The sequence below is a fragment of the Dermochelys coriacea genome, chromosome 10 (assembly GCF_009764565.3).
Source record: "Dermochelys coriacea isolate rDerCor1 chromosome 10, rDerCor1.pri.v4, whole genome shotgun sequence".
Taxonomy (NCBI): domain Eukaryota; kingdom Metazoa; phylum Chordata; order Testudines; family Dermochelyidae; genus Dermochelys; species Dermochelys coriacea.
The window spans coordinates 46,139,854-46,160,843 of record NC_050077.1 but is presented as its reverse complement, the minus strand read 5'-3'; the positions used below and the strand labels follow the sequence as shown (position 1 = coordinate 46,160,843).

At 51.8% G+C, this 20,990-nt stretch overlaps 1 protein-coding gene across 2 annotated transcripts in view; it reads left to right on the top strand.

Annotated features, from left to right (window-relative positions):
• Positions 1–205: 205 nt before the first annotated feature.
• LOC119862561 (dual oxidase 2-like) overlaps positions 206–20,990 on the top strand; it is a 79,076-nt gene continuing 58,291 nt past the window's right edge. Inside the window, exons 1-6 of one of the 2 annotated variants that reach the window (XM_038419465.1) lie at positions 206–281; positions 4,533–4,705; positions 6,593–6,650; positions 8,580–8,714; positions 8,927–9,140; positions 11,963–12,177. In XM_038419465.1, the coding sequence (XP_038275393.1) occupies positions 4,559–4,705; positions 6,593–6,650; positions 8,580–8,714; positions 8,927–9,140; positions 11,963–12,177 (769 nt within the window). In that variant the 5' untranslated portion in view covers positions 206–281; positions 4,533–4,558. The remainder of the gene's footprint in view (positions 282–4,532; positions 4,706–6,592; positions 6,651–8,579; positions 8,715–8,926; positions 9,141–11,962; positions 12,178–20,990) is intronic. The other variant, XM_043494254.1, reaches the window with a different exon arrangement.

The window sequence follows — 20,990 nt, the reverse complement described above, 5'->3', positions numbered from 1 at the left end:
AGGAGGTGTGGGTAACTGCGGTGCAACAAGATGTTGCTCAGGTGTGGGTGGGGCTGGTGCTTCCCTGACACACTCTAGCAACCTGCTGCTGTTGGAGTGCAGGAGGCATGTGCCATGGGGAAAAGCACAGCCAAGACACGCAGGCCTGGCCGCCTGCCTATTGCCCAGGGAGCTCCTATATAGAGGGAGGGAGAGTAGCTCTCATTCTCCAGCCAGCGCTCGGCTGCATGTGGAACCACTGCTCCGCAGCCCAGCTGGCCGTTTGTGAGCAGCAGAGACGGGTAAGTCAGTGTGCGTGGCTGCTGCCTCTGTGCACTGCTCTCAGACACAGCGTGGGAGAGCCAGGCCTGGCACGTTGGGGGACGTGGGCACTTCTGCAGGCAGAGTGGAGCTTCTGGGACACCCCCTTTGCTAGGGGTGCTGGCAACCAACTGCCCATGGGAACTAAGTGCCTTGCTGCCGTGGTGATGGGGGCTGCTCTGTATATGGGTGGGGGCGGGGAGCTGCAGTCTTGCTTCCCTAGAGCCACATATTCCTGAGTGGAGCCTGTGGCATGATCAAACTTCTGAGCTGTGGGGTCGGTGCGGGGGGTGTCACTCGCTGCGCTCCAGAATCACCCATCTCCTCTGAGCACTGAGCACTGCTGCAGGGACAGGGCAGGGAGAGCTCAGTGACAATACAGGGAAAAGGGTCCCTCACCTAGAACCTGGAATGGCCGGCTCAGCACTCCCTTGGGGCTGAATGGCACCAGCTCAACAAGCCCCTCAGGCCCAGGGCTTTGACCTACAGCAAGAACATTCAGCGAATGTTAATAAATGCAGGGAGGGAGGGCAGATTGTGCTGTTTTGGCTCCCCCTATCCGAGCACCCCCAGCCTGGCCCCAAGGGCAGGCTGCAGTCTGGGAGGCACAGCACAGGATCAGAGACCTGAGCTGGTCTCCATGGAGTTGGCAGGAGACACTGGCTGTCATGCTCCAGTACCAGATTGGGGCTGGCTTACGCGCCCCAGACGTGCTCATCATTGGATTCTTTCTTTAAGGCTCTTCCAGGCATGGCTGAGGGCCTTTAAATAAGGCATTTGAGGCACGGTGCCACCTAGTGGCTGAACAGTATAATATAGTTTAGCATTCTATCCTGCTGGCCGGCTTCGAGGCACTCTCAGCCTCTCCTTGTTCTTTGGCTGAAATGCCCATGGTCCTGAGAGCCCCATGTTTCCCCTCCTCTCCCAGTCGCTTTGTGCTCATGACCGAGCCAGGCAGGGCATTTGCCCTGGCACTATGCTGGGCCCAAGTGAAGTACAGTTGCTCCTCTGGACGTGTGCCCCCCTGCCCTAGGCCCCGGCCTCTCTTGCCTGCGAATGCCAGGAGAGATGATTTCCCAGAGGACCAGGGAGTAGGTGGTTGAGATGTGCGAAGAGGCTTTGAGGGAGTTCTGCAGCCTAGTGCTATGTACCCTGGGGTTCTGGGCAGGCATGAAGAAATTGTTCCCATGATGACTTACTAGTTTCCCTTTACTGACTGGCGGCACCTCCATTTGTGACTCATGGAGGACAGGCTGGCAGCATATGCACAGGGTGACTCACTGCCTGTAGTCTGTAAATCTGCGGGGTGGAGGGTGGGCAGATCTATGTGTGCTCAGTGCCCACACCTCGGACCAGCTTTTCGGAAGTGCCCAGCGCCCATATCCCCAACCTAGAATGCTGAGTTGTCCTGAGAAGCTGGCCCATGAAGCAGCCAGAGCATAGGCCCAAACCAGGGCTACCAGAGACAGATAGCCCCCGCCCATGGTTCGGGAATCGTTTTGCTTTCCACTATACTGATGGACCTGACTGGCTGCTTTCGGAAACCCTCAGCAAAGGCCGTTTCCACTTCAAATTGTGCAATTTTTATGGTTGGGGGTTTTTCCCCTCAAATTTCAGGCGATATGGATGAGCCATTTTTGAGACTCTGATATGTCTATTGACGGGACTCACAAGATACATGGTTTTTTAAAACCACATTTTATTGAAACATGACTTGTTCAGTCTAGGCATTTTGAGTCCCTGAAAAGATGGGGGCAAGCTCTAGTGACTGGGACCATTTCAGAGCTGCGAAAAGACCTATCTGGGAGTGAAGTGCATGAACTTCACCCCCTATCTAGGGTGGCCAACTTCGTAATATTTAAAAACTGGAGACTCGAGCAGGAGTGCTGGAACCTCCCCTGCCCTGCCTCTTCCCCCTGTGGCCCTGTCAAAAAGTATGACAGTCTCTTAAAGCTCTTGAGGAGGTATTCTTCCTGGTGTGGCGGGCTCTACTGGTCATCATCATGGCATTATGGTCCGTAATCCCGCCCAGAGCTAGTCAGTATGTAACACACACAGAGCTCTCTATCTCCAGGGCCGGTTTTGGTCAATAACAGGTCAGCACTGAGGTGCATCGGCAGAGCAGTTGGGGGCAGTCATTTGCACTGCATAGCAACAAGACTGTGGGTTGGGTGAGGGGCATCAGCAGAACTGGGTGAGGGCTGGGATAGCAAAGGGGCTGCTGGTTGGTCTGAGGGACGCTGGCAGTGCTGTGCCGGGGCTGTTGTGATCACTGGGCCTACACATTTCCCATAATTGTGAGCTTAACTGTCAGAAGTGAGCTTAAGTTCATAAGATGGCCCAGTAACAGCAGATGTTGATGGGAAAAGGCATGAAAGCAGACAAGACTGAATTAGTCCATACAAAAGGGCCCCCTGAAATAACTCAAGGACTGTGTTGAGATCATGCTTGGTAAACAAGAACAGTGTGAGATTGAAAAGCAATGAACCAAAATTGGTGTGTTGGAAATTAGGCCTAATTGGTGGACAAATAATGAGGGGAATGGCTTTTCGCCCACCACCACCTTGGGAGGTCTTTAAAGAAAGAGCCTGTGGGGACAAATTGACTAATGGAGCAAGCTGCACCAATTATGGCTGCCACTTCACTGTCTCTTGGGACCCTGGGCCTTCTTCATCCTAATCCTGAGAGATGTCCTGACTAGCCATCCTGCACCAGCCATCCTGCTGCCGTGACATGCCCCCAATCTCTAACAGATCCCTGTAACAAACCCCTTGCCTTCCCTGTCCCCATATCTACTCTAGCAACACCATCATAGGACCCAACCACCCCAGCCACACCATCAGGGGCTCATTCACCTGCACATCCACTAATGTGATATGTGCCAGCAATGCCTCTCCGCCTTGTACATTGGCCAAACTGGACAGTCTCTATGTAAAAGAATAAATGGACACAAATCAGACATCAGGAATGGTAACATACAAAAGCCAGTAGGAGAACACTTCAATCTTCCTGGACATCCAATAACAGATTTAAAAGTAGCCATCCTTCGATAAAAAAACTTCAAAAACAGACTTCAAAGAGAAACTGCAGAGCTACAATTCATTTGCAAATTTAACATCATTAATTTGGGCTTGAATAGGGGCTTGGAGTGGCTCGCTCACTACAAAAGCAATTTTCCCTCTCTTGGTATTGACACCTCCTCATCAATTATTGGGAGTGGACCACATAAACCCTGACTGAATTGGCCTTCAACACTGGTTCTCCACTTGTAAGATAACTCTCTTCTCTTCATGTGCCAGTATATTTATCTTTAATTTTCACTCCATGCATCTGAAGAAGTGGTGTTTTACCCATGAAAGCTTATGCCAAAATAAATCTGTTAGTCTTTAAGGTGGCACTGGACTCCTTGTTGTTTTTGCCCCCCACCTCGAGTGTGAGGCTGCAGGTACCCCCTCCAGCCCCCTCAGTGGACCTCCTAGTACACCCCCTTCCATAACTGTACCCCACGTCCCACTCCCTCTCCCCCTCCCTGCCCCTCTGGCAGAGTCCTCTTTTTGGGAACCTGAAATACAGTAACCCTAGCTAAAGGAAAAGGGAACAACAAAGGTCATTAAACTACAATCCTTACTAAATAGGTCACATTTCAAAGGCTTTAACTGTATGTCCTTCTTTTTTGTATTCTTAATAAAAGGTTAAAATACTGTTGAATGGTGTGTTTGCCATGAGCTTGAGCAGGCCAAGGTCTCTGCATACCAAACCCTGTGCCTTGTTCAAAACTGGTTAATGTTAAACAATAACTGGGTTGTGATAGCATCTTTGGCCCTTATATTCCATCTAAATTAATACAACGGGGTACAGGGCTGGGATAGCAGGGGGCTATAGGATGGGACTGAGGGGCACTGACAGAGCTGCGGGGGTCAGGGCTGGGATAGCAGGGGGCCATGGGATGGGACTGAGGGGCACCAGCAGAGCTGGGCGGGGGAGCAGGGCTGGGATAGCAGGGGGTTGTGGGATGGGACAGAGGGGCACTGACAGAGCTGGTGGGAACAGGGCTGGGATAGCAGGGGGCTGTGGGCTGGGACTGAGGGGCCCCGGCAGAGCTGGAGAAGGCCGGGCTAGTATCCCAGGGTATATTTCCTCTGTTCCCCAGAGAGGAGGGAGTGTGTCCCTGCTCTGTGGGGAGGAATAGCCAGAAGCATTCTTTTCACTCATTGCTCATGTTGTGTCTGTAGATCTCCTGCCTCTCCCAGGCACTGTGATGACCTTGCTCGATGGCTCCTTCCCCTTCTACCCCAACACCAGGACACCTTTCCCCTTTAACACGACCTGGGTCGTGATCATCTCCGTGTTCCTCACCGTGCTGGCCACGTTTATTCTCATCCTGCCTGGAATCCGGGGCAAAGGGGTAAGGGCAGGGGTTCGGTGAGGGAGGTGGGGGATGCACAGCTCCCCATCCTAGGCTAAAAGCAAGGGGGAGTTAGCCCCTTTCCTCCTGGCTGGTGGACTCAGAGCTCCCCCACTGAGTATGTGGCAGAGGCTGATAGGCCATGATGGCACCGAACAGCTGACACTGTCTGTGAATGGGTGAATTTCCCCAGGGGCAGAGGCTATTGAACTCGTGCACTGGGGAGGTGCTCTGGGGGCTGCGGGTGGCGTGAGCAGCCATCTGGCCACTAGAATAACCCCCTAAAGTGCTGAGGAGGTGGAGAGCCCTCCCCTCCCGCACAGAGAGACAGAGACACACTCAGTGTGTATGAGACCCCAGGGGGACACATCACTCCCCCAGTGACCGAGTCGCTAGCACCATCCAGGGAACTAGAAGGGCTATTGCAGCCACTTTGACTAGGGGAAATGCCTCTGGGCACTCCTCCTAATGAAAAGCAGCATGGAGGCGGCTAGCTTGGCCAAGGACACTGGGCCAGAAGCCTGCTTTCATGGGCTCTTTAATGTCTGAGGTGTTATCTAGAGGTGGGCCTGGAGCCTGGACCTGGCTCCGAGCTCCATGTCTGGCCCCATCTCATGGAGGCCTGGACCAACTGCCAGACTCAAGAGGAACATTCAGGCCCAGATCCAAGGTTTTCAGCGCTTGCCCAGCTCTAGCTCTGGGGGTATCTGTCCCACCATCCCACAGCTGATGTGTGAAACCCACCCACGCAACACCAGAGAAACAAGGAGAACTTCAGTGAAGAGAGCCACACTACACAGGCCTCGACATCCCACGTGCTATTGGTTAATCTCCATACCTCCACAAGGAACGCACTGGCCTTGTAGCAAAGGAAACCCCACCCAGCACACCCCTGCTTCCTTCTCCAAAGCCAAACCTTCACTGTAACCTCAGACTGTCCCCAGCACTGGTATAAAATACAATAGCCCTGGTTAAGTGTGCCTATTTTAGACCTGATTGACCAACAGGTTTCCCGTCTGGTGTCAGATTCCAATATTGTGACATACATTTTCTTCCTGAATTGGGACAAAATGTTGCAATGTTTAAACTTCTAGTGAATTGAAAAGTTCAGGAAAAGTTCCATTTGGGAACGTGGAAACAGAACACTGCTGCCTCATTTTCAACCCACTGAAAGGTTTCAGCTTCCCTAGGTAAAAACATTTCAGAATGCTCCTTTGGCCTGTGCAACTGCAGTGCCTCAGGGGGTTGTAGGTCTGTGTCCCTCCGCAACCACTTTCCCCTAGAGGCCCCATGCCACAGCTGGACTCCATCTCCCATGAGGCACAGCAGTCTTTCCCTGTGAGGGAGCTGCTGCAGTGACTCATGGGAGTTGCAGTTTCCTGTCCCATCTCAGTTTGTGTCAGACCTCTGCCACTTCCACTGCAGTTAATCTGGGGCTCAGGAGTAGGGTGACCTGATGTCTCGATATTATCAGGACCATCCTGATATTAAGGGCTTTGTCTTATATATGCAACTATCCTACCCCACAGCCCCAAAATGTGTCCCGGTTTTTCACACTTGTTATCTGGTCACCCTACTCAGGTTGGGGGCGGGTTCCAAAATGTTACAATTTGTTTTGGGCTGAGGTTTCTAACTGAACTCGTTTGTTTTGATTTTCCCATTGGAAAATCCCTCTGAAATCAATCTTTTCCTGCAGAAAATGGTGATTTAAATGAAGCCCTGTTTTCTGAAGGAAAAATGTTTTGATCAGAAATTTCTGGCCAGCCCTGGCCTACAGGAACCATGAAGTGAACAGAAATTCTCTGGTTCTGCCATTGGCCTCTGTTGAGTTCACAGACTGGATAGGGGAGTGTGGCTGGCTCCTGATCTGTCCTGTCCTCCCTACAGAGGTTCTTCTGGCTCCTGCAAGTGGTCACCAGCCTCTTCATTGGAGCAGTGATTCTCAGTGAGTACTTGCTGCCACGCCCCGGTTCCCTGTAGTCATCTGCCCCTTCAGGCAGAGAGGCTGGACCAAAGTGGGAAATAGCAAGAAACACTCCTCGGTAGAGAGGAGAGTAAGAGCAAAGGTTGATGAAGAGCAAGGGGGGGGGTGTCCCATTGAATACTCCGTGGGGAAAGAAGATGACTCAACCCCTTTTTTGACTAACATTCTGAGCACTGGCTCCAGCTGTGCAGTTAGCAAGCAGAGGAGTGGCTGGCCCCTGGTAGGATAAATTATTTGCAATAAATCATTCAAGCAGCTCTCCTCCAGGGGTCATCTCCAGCACTGACAGAACACGAAGCAGACTGCCGCTGGACATCTGCTGGGGAACCCTAGTCATGAAAGCGTCTGCAACACAAACACCAGCACCTCAGCAGGATCCTCTGTTGCGCCTCGTCAGAGAGGCCTGGGCTGATAGGTGTGCCGAGAATTGCCACAGCCTCCTGAACACAGCCTTTCTAGGGCAGGGTTGTGGGATAGGGGTGGGGAAGGTTGCGCGGGGGGTCTGATCTATGGATCCTGAGGGAATTGCAGTCCTCGGGTATCGATCCAGCCCTTTCCCTTTGGGCTCAGTGAGCTCCCTTTCAGGCATGCAGGGCTGCAATGCCCTGGGGTCCCAGCAGCACGGTGCCATCCACCTGGCACTTGGCATGGCAGCATCGGGGAAAGGGCAGCTCTCAGAGACGAGACTGCTGACATTCAGTGAGTGGAGATGCTGAAGCCAGAGGCGCCGACTCCATGGGTGCTCCAGGACTCAAGCACCCATATTAAAAATAGGGGGTGCTCAGCACCTACCAGCCACAGCTGTTTGGTGGGGACACCAATCAGCTGTTCGGCAGCTGGCAGGAGGTGCTTGGGGAATGGCGGGGGGCCTCGGGGTAGGGGGTGGAGTGGGAGCAGGGAGAGGCAGAGCGAGGCCAGGAAGAGGTGGAGTCAGGACAGGGCTTTGGGGCAGAGCAGGGGTGGAGCACCCACTGAGAAAAATGAAAGTCAGTGCCTGTGCTGGGACGGATGTGCAGGATTCGAGCATACTTGCGCAGAAGTTGTGAGTGGTGGCCAGGCCGCCGCCAGCGCTGGGTGATGTACATCACTTTACAAGTAAATAAACCCTTCAGAGCTGGGTGCCAGCGCTCGCCCCCTGCATGTGACCAGCAGGTTATTTACACAGGGGCCAGAAAGTGAAATCCTGCCCAGAGGTGAGCTGAAGTTGTGCATTTGTCAGTCAGGCTCCCCAGCAATGCTCTGGGGCTCCAGGGCACCACAGAGGCCAGCTGGCTTTTGCTCATGTTCACCCGAAGCCCCATCCCCGCAAAACCAGTGCCCCATCCAAACAACCCTCCCTCCAAATTCCACTGCTCCTACAAGCAGCCTAGCTCCCCCCATGCCCACGCACAACCCAGTGCCCTCCCCCAGCCTAGCTACCCATGGCCTGCTCTGTGCTGAGGGGAGGGGGGACCAAGTGCCTTTGCCATGAGTGAAGTCGCCTCCCTCACCAGAGGCAAACACTGATGGTGTGCTTTCCGCCGGGACGTGAGGCTCTCCATACTGGGGCTGGGATGGGCAGGACGCACTGTGGCCTCTGGGTCAGCCGAGCAGGACAGACTCATGGAAATCACGCTGAGATGGGGCTGTGCTCAGACTGCCCCACACAGACCCGGCTGTCATGGTGTGGAAGGTATCTAGTTGGCATACTATGACCGCTGCCCGCCTGCAGGGTCTACATGGCGCATTTACAGGACAGCCCTATGTTAGAGCGCTCTCAGTGCACACCCCTGATGTACAGGCACTTGGCTGCTGCCATGGAGACAAGGAGTTTGTCACTCGCTCTTTGTGCACAGTCAATGGCTGGTTCAGTAGCACAGGGGCTATGTCTGTTTACTGCCGTCTTCACAGGTGTTAACTTCACCAGGGACTGGGAGATCGGCCGGGTGATGGTGAACACCTCCTATAAATCCTTCAGCCATGCCATGGTGAACGCAGACATTGGCCTGCATATCGGCTTGGCGGGGGTCAATGTCACGCTAGTGGGTGAGTCCTGGTCTTCAAGTCAAGGGTGAGTAGGAGGGGGAGACACTAGGGTCTTTCAGCTCCCCCGGAGCAGGTTGGCAGGACAGAGGGGAGGTAAGCTCAGAAAAAGTGCCCTGCCCTTGGGTGACTGAATAGCTCTTCCCATCTCCCCTTCCCCATGTGCTCAGACTCCTTGAGCTGCTGCAGGATAGAAATGTGTCTCTTCCCTGCAGGGAACCCAGTGAATCAGATCAACGAAACCATCAACTACAACGAGCACTTTGCCTGGCACTTGGGAGCAGACTACACCTGCATCTACATGGACAGCCTGGCGAAGGGGCTGCCCAGCCCCATCCTGTATGTGGCAGAGAAGTTTAGCCAGCACAGCCCTTGCGGCATGCACAGCCAGTACTGGATCTCCAGCCACTATACCTCTGTCACTCTGTGGTAAGGCCCAGCAAGACACAGCACCTTGGGAGAACTGTCCGCGAGGGAAGGGGCTTCTCTCAGATGGAAGGTCAAAGAGCTTCAGTAGCTTCCTGAGATGCACAATGTGCGGCTCAATGTAGCATCATAATGGGACTGATTTCATTGGGCATAAACCATCCTTAGGAAATTACTGTCCAAGGCTTGAATAGCGTCTGACAGATTGTTAATAAGCTTTCTGCAGAGTTATCCAGATGCTCTTAACACTGAGCTAAGGTTTACTTAGCTGGGCTCATGATCTGCTGCCATGCCAGAAGTTAAGCAAGGCCAGTACTTGGGTGTCAAGAACCCATCCTAGATGCTCCAGACATTGATGGTTCTGTAGCTGGTACTCTTCCTTCTCAGGCAGTGACGATTCAGTGCATCACATAGGAGATAGGTGAAGGTGCCATTTATGGAGGAGAAACAAAGAGGAGGACTTGTGGTATCTTATAGACTTAACAAATTTATTTGGGCATAAGCTTTCATGGGCTAAAACCCCCTTCATCAGATGCATGGAGTGGAAAATACAGTAAGAAAATATATATAGCAGTACATGAAAAGATGGGAGTTGCCTTCCCAAGTTGAGGATCGAGACAATTCAATTAAAGTGGGCTAGTATCAACAGGATGAAAAGTCACTTTTGTAGTGGTAATCAGGGTGGCTTATTTCAAACAGTTAACAAGAAGGTGTGAATAACAGTGTCCAAAAACAGACTCCAACGAGAAATTGCAGAACTGGAATTAATTTGCAAACTGGACACCATCAAATTAGGCCTGAATAAAGACTGGGAGTGGATGGGTCACTACAAGAACTAAAGAAAACTAATTTCCCCATGCTAATTTGTCCATACTGTTACTCATACCTTCTTGTTAACTGTTTGAAATGAGCCACCCTGATTACCACTTGTGACAGACCCAGACCAGAGAGGTACAGGAGTCCGGTAGAAGGCATATACACTGGCCACTGGATGAATAGTTTTCTGTTCCCTGAGTGATCAGAGCAGGGACTGCGCTAGAGCAATCAGGAACCTGCTAGAACCAATTAAGACAGGCAAGCTAATTAAGACACGTGGAGCCAATTAAGAACATACTAGAATCAATTATGGCAGGCAGACTAATCAGGACACCTGGTTTTAAAAGGACCTCCCATCAGTTAGTGGGGGTGTGCAAGGAGTGAGAAGGCATGCTGCTGGAGGACTGAGGAGTACAAGTGTGATCAGGCTTCAGGAGGAAGATCCTGTGGTGAGGATAAAGAAGGTGATGGGGGAGGCCATGGGGAAGTAGCCCAGGGAGCTGGAGCTGGAGCTGATACAGATACAGATACAGGAGATGTGACAACTGCTATCTACAGGGCCCTGGGCTGGAACTTGGTGTAGAGGGCAGGCCTGGGTTCTCTCCAACTCCTGATTGGACACAAGAGCAGTTGACCTGGTCTGTGAACAACACCAGAAGGGAAGATCTAATTTGGAAAGGGATCTGGCCTGTCCCTGACTCACTAGGTAGGACAACAGAGACTGGAGATTATTTGCCATTTCCCCCATGCTGGCCAGTGATGAGGTTAACTGACTGAACGGCAGGTTTGAGCCACTAGCAAAAGTGGCCAAACTGAGGGCTGCCATGAACCTCTGAGGTGAGCAAATCTGCCAAAAAGCGCAGGATCCACCAAGGCAGAAGAGGAACTTTGTCACACACTACAAAAGTGATTTTTCATCCGGTTGGTAATAGCCCACTTTAATTGAATTGTCTCAACCCCCCACTTGGTAAGGCAACTCCCATCTTTTCATGTACTGCTATATATATATATCTTCCTACTGTATTCTCCACTCCAAGTATCTGATGAAGTGGGTTTTAGCCCACCACAGCTTATGCCCAAATAAATCTGTTAGTCTCAAAGATGCCACAAGTACTCCTTGTTTTTGCTGATACAGACTAACACAGCTACCACTCTGAATCCTGGAGGAGACCCAGCCAAGGCCCTGGCCACCCATGGTCAGTTATGGTCACATGACATTTTTGCAGAACTAGGGATGTTAGGCCCCATCCCAGCCAAACTCTGCCTCAGGTAGTTGCATTCTGCCTCCCAAAAGCCCTCCTGCAGCGTCAGTGGGGTACATGTTCTTTGTCACTTCCTGGCCCAAACTGCCGTAGAGTCTTGCTTTAGAATGGTGAGGTCTATTTGATTCAAAGTCATCTCCCAAGATGGGTTTCTGAATATCTGGAGCACCCCCTGGCAAGGCTGCTATGGGGGGTCTGGCATCACAGAGCAGGTGTGTCCCTTGATAATGCAGTCTGGGATGGGTTGTTAGAAAATTCTTCTGCATGCGCAGGTCCCATGGATTCCAGGGCCTCTCAGAGGGAGATGCTCCCCTAGGTGAGGAATGGAGAGTCTGTGAGCACTGGGACCCCTACACTTGCACCCCCAGCCCAATCCTCACTGCACACTATCACCACGTCCAGTCCTCCCTCTTGTCGAGGAGAAGGTGGTTTCAAGGGCAAGTGTGTCCAACAGGGATCCTCTAACAAAGTCATCCCTGGAATTCAGTAGCATTACACCGGGGCTGAGCTCAGTCCGAAGCGCCCCTTGGGTGAGGCAGGAGGTTGGGTTTGGTGCAGATGTCATGGGATCTGTGGGCCTGGCTCTCTGTAGTCCTTTATGCCAGTGCAAAGGATGACTATTGCAGGGGCAGGTGACGAGGATGCTGCCCACTAGTGATCGGAGAGAACGTCTCGGGAGCTGCCCAAAGCAGGTAAGTATAAAAGCGAGGGACGGCCTATCCTTTCAACCCCGCTGCTCTCTCGCAGGTTGGCCTTCTGCACCTGGCTGATTTCCAACATGCTGTTCTCCATGCCAGTCCTGCTGTATGGGGGCTACATGATCCTGCTCACGGCAGTACTGCTAATCTTCTCACTGCTCTTCTTCTCTGTCGCGAGGAACTCCCTGCTGTGCACTATCCGGTTCGGTCCAGCCTCCTTGCAGACTGTCTACGGGGCATCCTTCTGGCTCACGCTAGCAACAGGTCAGTGGGCAGCTCCTTTGAGTGAACTGGGGTTCTCCTCTTCTCCAGTGCTGCTGTGTGACCTAGCAACACAGAGAAGGAGACAGGTGGGACCAAAGGCCACCAGTTCCCCCCACACTGCACTTGGCCACAGGAAACTGATGGTGTGGAGTGCTTCCACCTGATTCCAACAGGGCAAACTGGCTCAGAGCTCCAGGGGAGCTTTGCCCAGGGCTCTAACAGCCCCTTGAGAAAGTTCTTTCCAGACCCCAAGTGCAGCATTACATCTGCCATGAGAAAGGAGCGGGCCCTGGGCTGTAATTCTGGAGAGATGGATCAGAGCAACGTTGCAGCTCAGGGGTCCCCTTGGGCCTTGGATTTGATTAAATGCCAAGTCTGACAAATTAGAGGTTTCTAATCACACAGCAAATTTCTGCTTCTCCTTGGGGTGGGTAATCCCATTTACCTGAATCCCTCCCCCTGTTGGGATAACAGCAGTGCTTAATTTGTACCGAAAACGGTGCCAGGGCTCAATCAGTTGCATGCTGGAGCTCCAGTAATTTTGTTACTTTCATAACTGATGTGGCAAGCCCAGAGGTGCCAGAGCTGTGAACTGCCAAGCCCAGAGGTGTTGGGGCTCTGAATTGCCAAACCTAGAGATACCTGGGGCTCAGCCCTGGCACAAGTTAAGCCCTGGATAACAGTGCAAGAGGAAAAGCACTGGAAATAGTATATTTTCAAAGAAGGCATTCACCAGTACAATATGAGTGAGTGACTACAAGGGTTGGCATATTCAACTCCGCTAATATTGGAGCAGTAAAGCTAGGACTGGTTTGATACATTTATTAAAGATCTGGAAAAAGAACTGAGCAGCAAGGTAGTAAAATTGGCAGATGACCCAAAAATATTGAGGATAGGCAAGATCGGAGAAGAGCGTGAGGAACTTTAGAAAGAGCTAACCAAGCTAGGTGATTGGGGGGCATATAATGGCACATGGCATTCAGTGCTGTTGAATGTAATGTCATGCACATTGGAAACAGCAGTTTTAACTATTCAGACTCACTAGTGGGTTCTAAATTATCTATAACTACTGAGGAAAGGGGCAAGGCTTGCTGTAGACAATTCAGTAATGTCCTGCTCAATGTGCAACAGTAGCAACAATCTGCAAAGCGAACAAGATGTTAAGGTGTACAAGGAACGAGATGGATAATACGGAGGATATTGCATTATATAAAGCAGTAGCAATCTGCATGGAACTTGGAGAGTGCAGAGAAGTTGCAGGAGGGAAGGGAATGGAAGAGGCACCAGGCCATCGGTCAGTGTGCATATGGCTGGAATGCTAGATGCTGTTGCAGCAGCTCTGGAAATAGCTCTCTCCATAGAGAAGCGGTTTAGTTTTTCAAGCAGTGAGTCCTGTCATGTTTTGACCCCTCACATGAGATAGGGAGGCCTCCCCTGGGATACCATAGTCCATTCTGCTCACCCTGTCCCACGTCCTGGACTGCTTCGCACTGTACCATCAGAGCAGAGTGGCGCCAAAGCCCATATAGTTGGCCATGAGACTCAGCCAAGCCCAGGGAGCCCTCTGGTGGCACAGTTTGTATAGTGCAGGAAAGGTACAGACCTGCAGCCTGTAACTAGTCCCCCCCATGTTGCGTTGCAGGGCTGCTGTGCTTCCTGCTGGGGCTGGGCGTGATCGTCCTGAATTCTGTGCAGCCTGAGAAGCTGAAGCTGGTCTTTAATCTGAGTGAGGAAGGGGGAGAGGAAGAGGAAGACGAGGGGCCTGCCCAGCAACCCCTGAGAGACAAAGCAAGCTCCTCTGAGCAGGACACGCTCCTGGCGCCCCTGAGCGAGCATTGCAAAGTGATGGTTACTGAGCTGTAGAGAATCCCTGCTGGGTGCCCACCATTCCCCTGCCTGCCTGGCGGAGCTGAGCTATGATGGGAAGGTTGGGGAGGTGCAAAACTGTGCTGGTAGCAGCCTGTACCCAGGCTGGGTGAGGGAGTTCTCGTGGCCTATCCATCGTTAACTGCCCCCCGCCGCTCAGCTCTGCACATCCACACCAGGCATGTAGGCATGGCCCAAACAGAACTGGGGCCCATCTAGCATCAAGCTGCTCCCAGCGATGGCCAGCTCTTTTCCGAGTGGTTGTGCGGTGTGTAGGACCCAGCCGTGTGTCTGAACAGCTAATGTGCATTGCCTTACAATAGCCAAACCTGAATTCCACTGGCCATCCCCCAACTTCCTTAGGTCCCTTAGTCTTGCCTAAGCTCAATAGTTGTTGCCACTGCTCCCCTCCTCTCCTAGATCATTTGGGAAGGTATTAAACAGCACAGCCCTGGTACACTGCCCTGGGCAGCCACCTGCTGTTACCTAAAAACGGGCCATTTATTCCTTGTTTTGTTTTCATTTCTCTTGGGTATGGCTACACATCACCTGCAGGGGTAATTCCCAGTGCGGGCAGACAGACCCCCACTAGCTCGGCTGGAACTAGTGCCTAAAAATAGCAGCAAGGCTGTGGGATGCTAGCCACACGAGAACTACCCAGGGCATGGGGGGCTTGTACTCGGATGGCCACCACTGTGGCCACACTGCTATTGGTAGGTGCTCCCTCGAGCACATCTAGTGCACGTTCATCCGCCCATGCTGGGAATTACACCTCCCTGCTGCTGTGTAGATGTTCCCTGGGTCAGTTTCTGATCCCAGGCAGGAATTCTTCCCCTCTCCCTCCAGCACTCCTTAGTTTCCTTCCAAGCTTCTTGGGAGGGCCTTTATGGAAGGCATTTTGAAAAGTCCAAATCAATACAATCAGGCAGCATGCTATCTGGTCCTGTTTTCTGGGGTGCTCAAAGGGCGCCAGTAGATTGTGGAGACATGATTGTCCTTCCCTGGCACCAAGCTGGTTTGTCCCTCACATAGTGGCCATCTAGGTGCTTTATCGCTCTCTCTGCACAGGTTGTTTCACACCGTACCCCTGGCCATAGGTGCTCAGCACCCACTGGTAACCCCCCCAATCAGCTCCTCTCCCTCCCCCCAGCGCTTCCTCCCCGCAGCCCCATCAATCAGCTTCTTCCACTCCCTTGCAGAGCCTCCCTGCCTGCCGCAGATCAGCTTCAGCGGTGTGCAGGAAGCGGTGGGGGTGAGAGGGGGTTGCACTTGTGGGGAAGGGGCGGAATGGGGTGGAGCAGGGGAGAGAAGAGGTGAGGTGGGGGCTTTGAGGAAGGGATGGAGTGGTGACAGGGCCTGGGGCGGAGCGGGGGTCAGGTACCCCCTGGCAACTCATAAAGATGGTGCCTATGCCCTGGCACTGCAATAAGGCTCCTTGAGGATCCCCCAACCTGCCAGGACCAGAGCTGATTTCAATGAGCTCTTGCAAAAATCTTAGATGGATACCACCTTGTCTTGGTGATTTGACTGTTCTTTAACTTGTCCCAGCGATGCATTTAGCTTCTCTTCAGTGTCTGTCCCCAGCAGACCCACTCATCCTCTCAGAGGCTTCCTGCTCCTGAGATACTTGAAGGAGTTCTTGTGTATTGTTTTTGTGTCCATGGCTGTTTGCTTATTAGGTTCCCTCATCACCCTCCCAGTCTCCATCATGCATCAAACCTGCTGAAGGTTATGCCACTGAGGCTGGATTTCAGCCTTCCAAAGGATATCTGTTGGCTTTAAATGCCCTCTCAAATCCTCTCTCTCTTTGGGGTTTATCCTGCCACCCATCACTGCAGCACCGGCCACTTAAAATCAATAGCGCTAGCGAAGTTCCTAGTGCACTTTATAGGTCTCTGACACTTCTCCCCTTTCAGGGTAAAATCTTGGCTTGTGGGAGGGTTTGTGTGTTTTTCAAATTGTATTAATTTATTAGTCTTGGATTCTTTAGGTGACCGGTTTCACATTTCCAGAGTTGTTTTGAGAGCCGGTTGGCCATTTGTAGCTAGAAGAGGGTGTTCATGCTGTGAGGGTCCTTCTTCCAGTGGAAAGACCTTTTCAAAGGAGGAGGTTCTGCAGGTGTTTCCTAAAGATGGTCAGACTCTAGGCTAGCTGGCTCTCCTCTGGATGCTAGTTCCAGAGCCAGATCCCTGACACGGAATGCTTTGGCCCAGCTCTCCCGTGTTTTGTCCTCCAGTGTGAAGACCTATGCCAAGGGTGAGGATTCAGATTGTCTCCCCTTTTATTTGTGGGTCTTTTTGGTGAGCTGTATTGGGGTTTTTTTTGGAATCGTGTTGTCTAAAGATTAGTGGCACAGAGATGGTTTTTTGTAAGATTCCTCCTCCAGGGACATGGAAATTAATTAGACTGAGGTCACTGGCTCTTACTTGGTGGCTCAGCTAAACTCAGTTCTTGAACCATCTCCGGTGAGTGACTTAGGACTGAATTGAGCATAGCCTTATCTCTTGAATGCTGTAGAACTAGCTCTTCCAAGGGGCACTCATGTAAGGTATCAAGAAGTCTCTTCTCTCGCTCTCACCCCCCCCCCATATGACATTTGACCAGCTTATGTGTGAGCAGCAGAAGTCATCGGTTATTGCCATTTTACTCTGCTTTGATCTACCTCAACAAGGTGCCCTGAGTGAGTCTTGGTTGCATTCACACTAAATCCTGCTTAGTAGGTGTCACATTAAGGGCCCTTCACACTGCTATTGTAAAGCATTTTGGGATTAGCTACATGAACAAGGTTAATGTAACTGGTTTAATTTAAGGTGTGATTTTAAACTGATTTAGTGCCTACGATGGGGTGGACTAGGCCCAGAGACCCCTTGCTGGAGGCCTCAGTGTCCTGCCACACCCATCCCAGGAAAGGAGCTGTAGAGGAGTCCTCCAAGCAGTCTAACATAGCTGCAGGGAAAGCAGCCAATCAGGGGACAGGAGGCCCATATAAAAGGAGCTGCAGAGACAGAGACACTCAGTTTGTTGCGGGAGCTAGAGGAGTTTAGTTGGTGCTCCTGGCTGGCTGAAAGGAACAGCAGCATTGTGGACAGCTCAGTGCTGGCAGGGATGGAGGCAGCGAGGAAGCGCTCCTGGCTTGCTGCTGGGCCTGAACTTAAATAAGTCCTATGGTAAGGGTGAAGTATTGGTGAAGGCTGGTACCATGGGTGAAATGGCCCAGAGAACTGAAAGCAGTGTAGTTAAAGGGACATAGTGGCATGTGGCTGCTATTCTTAGGGTTCCTAGGCTGGGCCCTGGAGTAGTGGGTGAGCCTGGGTCTCCCTTTCCATAGGCCCCTGGGGAAGTGGCCTACAGTTGGACAGAGATAAGCCCCAAGAAGGGGATATGAACTGTTAAGAAGCCCAGCTGGAGATCTGGGGCCAAAATGGACTAAGTGGGCAATACCATTGCCTCCAGGGAGGAAGACCTGGGGGTACAGCCTGAGACCAGGCCTGGGACACACACTTGCCCAGAAGGCGTCACTCACAAGAGGTGGGTGCCATGCCACTACAGTGCCAGAGTCTTTGTGGACACTGTGATCTCAGTTTTAAACGAGACTTTGCTTAATTTTAGTTAGGGACTTGTCTCCACTGTGAGGTTCTGCATTGCAAGACAGGGTCTAAATCTACAGCACACCAGCCTGTTGTGTCTACGCATCCCCTGTGGACGCTGCCTCTGCACACTGAATGTCCCCCAGAGGCTGATACTGTGCAGCAAGTTGGCACATTGCAGATTCAAACCCCAGCTTGCCTTACTATAACTTGCCAAAGAGAAGCCCTAGGAATCAAATAAACTGGACAGAAATGAGCCCCTCTTAACAAGGGTGTCCATGGAGCGGTTAACATGGCTTTAACAAGGTGCAGCTTTCCTGTGTAGCCTATGTCTGCGCTACAGCCTATGCTGGCAATAACTTATGTCACTTAGGGGTGGAAATAAACCACCCTCCGCGGGGGCGACATAATTACACCGACATAAGTGTTCATGGGCACAGTGCTTTGTCGGCTGGAAAGCTTCTCCCGCTGACATAGCTTCTGCCACTTGCGGAGATGGGGTTTGTTTGTTTTTTTTATGCCGACTGGAGAGCTCTTTCCCTTCGGCATAGAGCCTCTTCCCCGGACGTGCTGCAGTGCCATATGTGTAGGCAGGGCATTAGTCTCAATGAGAATCAGACCCTCCGAGCAGGACAGCACCAAGCCCCTTCTAGTTTCCCATTGTTTCAAGCACTTTGACTTTGTCATGGCTGCCCTAACATGGGGCCACTCCTGGCAAAACAGTTTGTTTTGAAATTTCTTTGACAAATGAAACTTTTAAATGAAAATGAGGTTTTTTTCAGTGAAAAGTATCATCAATTAAAAAAAAATTTTTTTAACCAGACACCTAGGGTGTATGGGATGGTGGTGGTGTAGGTGGATGGATGAACAGTCATTGAAATAAAAAGAATGAAGGAAAATACTTTTTCATACCATCCATAATTCACCTGTGGAACTCACTGCCACATGACATTGTTGAGCCAAGGATATAGGAGGATCCCTCAAAAGGATTAGACGTTTCTAGGAATCAGAAGAATTCAATGTGCAGTTCCACAGGTGATCGTTTAGAAGGTTTCTAAACCTTGTCCATCAGGGCTCAAGGTGAGTCCTGACATCCTGGGCTCAGGAGCAGGCTCCAGCCATGGATGGCTTAGTGCATCGCTGTCCAGTATGGGGATGCCTGAACCCTCCTGGGAGGCCTGCCGTGGGGCACCAGACTGGATGGAGCCTGGCTTGGACTCGCTGGTAGCACCTGTATTCCCCCCCATCCCGGGAAGAAAAGATACAGAACAGCTGGGCCCCTCTGACCAGTAAGTGGGGATCCCCCAGCAAGAGGCGTAGATGCGACCCTTCCCCGCTGTAGGGAGTGCACAGGGCTCTGCTCCCTGCCCACAGCCAGGAGGGGATGGAGAGAAGGAAGAGAGAAGGCTACCCAGCTCCTCGCCCAGTAGCCAGGGAAGGGGCTGGGGCTGTCTCAGGAGGCTGTGCTGGGGCATGGTACCAGTGCATTGAAGACCCTATCGTCCCACTCTGCTCCCCCAGCACAACACCCCTTGTGGCTCAGCAGCTCTTAGATGAGTGCTGTAAGTAGTATGGCACTAGTCTGCATTCCTCCACCATGTGGAGTACTGGCGGCATGCTGCCCTGCTCTCTCAGCTTAGCACCCGCTGGCAAGGGGTTCAGATGTTTGTCCACCATCCCAAACTGAGCAGTGCCCTCTGCTTTTCCCGGGCTTTGGTGGTGGCTTATGTGACTCCCAGAGTTTCTGTGACTGGGGCAGACCTGCCACCTGTCCCTCCTTACAGCGATGGACCTGGGATTAGATCCCAAATTCCCCTCCGAAGGTGGGCAGTTGGGCAGAGGGAGTATGTGACCTATGCTAGGCCGCAGGGCTGCAGTCCAGAGGAATGGGGAACTATTAGTCCATGTAAACATTATTAATTAGTTTGCTGAACAGCAGCAAAGTGCACCCACCGTAGGCCAGTATGCACCCAACCAACCTACCCGACTGCTGCCCTGTCATGTCAGACTCTTCCAGCTGAGTGAGGCAGGGTTAGAGCATGTGGTCATGTGATTAAAGACTGGGTGGGGGAAGCAGAGGCACAAGGGGGCTGAACTAAGGCGGCAGAAGCAAGGCTAAAATTGGCATTTTCTAACTGTCAGGTGCTTGACTCTGCAACCTCAATTATGGTTGTTTAATGTAATTTCCTAAGGGTGGAAAAGGCAAAAGTTACTTCCAGTTATGTGCACCTGCAGCCATCAGTTCATGACCTAGCATCATCAGGCTTTGAGCCCTGAGCGGTCAGTACAGGCTGCTCCCACGTGAGCCACAGAACTAACCTTGCCAGGGAGCCGTGGCAAAAGGCCAGGGGATGTGAATGAACTGTTAATGGAGGCCAACACCACACTGGGTTACCTAGACCTGAGTGACCCTGGTTTACAGACAACGTAGCCAAGGGGAAAGATAAGTGCTGAGAGCACGGTGGCTAATGGATAGCACTGGGCCTCCTGCAATAGTACAGTGGGTTCTAATCCCAGCTTAATGATTAAAAACAGTGAAGGATACAGAATTCTTAGCCCCAATCTGTAGAATGACACAGGCTAGAGCTCATGGGCTCCTGGATTTCAGCACAGTGCCCCCTCCCTAGCCCACAGGGGAAAGCCGAAGGAGATGGATGCAGTCTGGCTGGTGATTGAGCTCTATGTGCCAGGCTGAAGTGAGACACCAGGCTGGTGCATGCCCAGGGCTGGAGAATGTTGAGGCTCTGGGGCACACTGCTGAAACCAAGCAACCCATACATGGGAGATGGTGTCTCAACAGTGTATAACTCAGAGCGGGGTGGATGAGGCCAGCAAAAGGCACCTCCTTGACCCCAGGACTGTTCCTTGGCCAGAGCTCAAGTCCTGCTAGAGCCCAGAGATGTGCAAGTGCTCTTGAAAGAAACCATCCCAAGAATTTTTATATTGGAAAGTGTTAGCCAGCCTTAAAACAGGTCTCTCTGCTTCTCCCCACATAGTGCTGTACATCACCCCTCTTCCTCACAACAGGGCAAGGGAACTCCTGGCTCAGCCCATGTGTGGGGGCATATGTGGGCACTCCAGCAGTAACTGGCATTTCCATAGAGGATGCTATCTGCCAGAGTCATGCTTCCATCTCGTACATGTTCTTAAGTACAGTACAGACAGTATCACTACTGGATCTGTTACTGTCTGACTCCTGTAATGAGCTTTTTTTAAAGATGTTGGGCTGTAACTTACAGCCCAGGAACCTCGACACACTTTTCTGCATGAACTGTTAGCTTCCCCACAGTCGCCATTCAGCTTCAGTGTTGATGCTGGATTTGTTTATGCAAATGTGGCAGCAACATTCCTGAAACATTT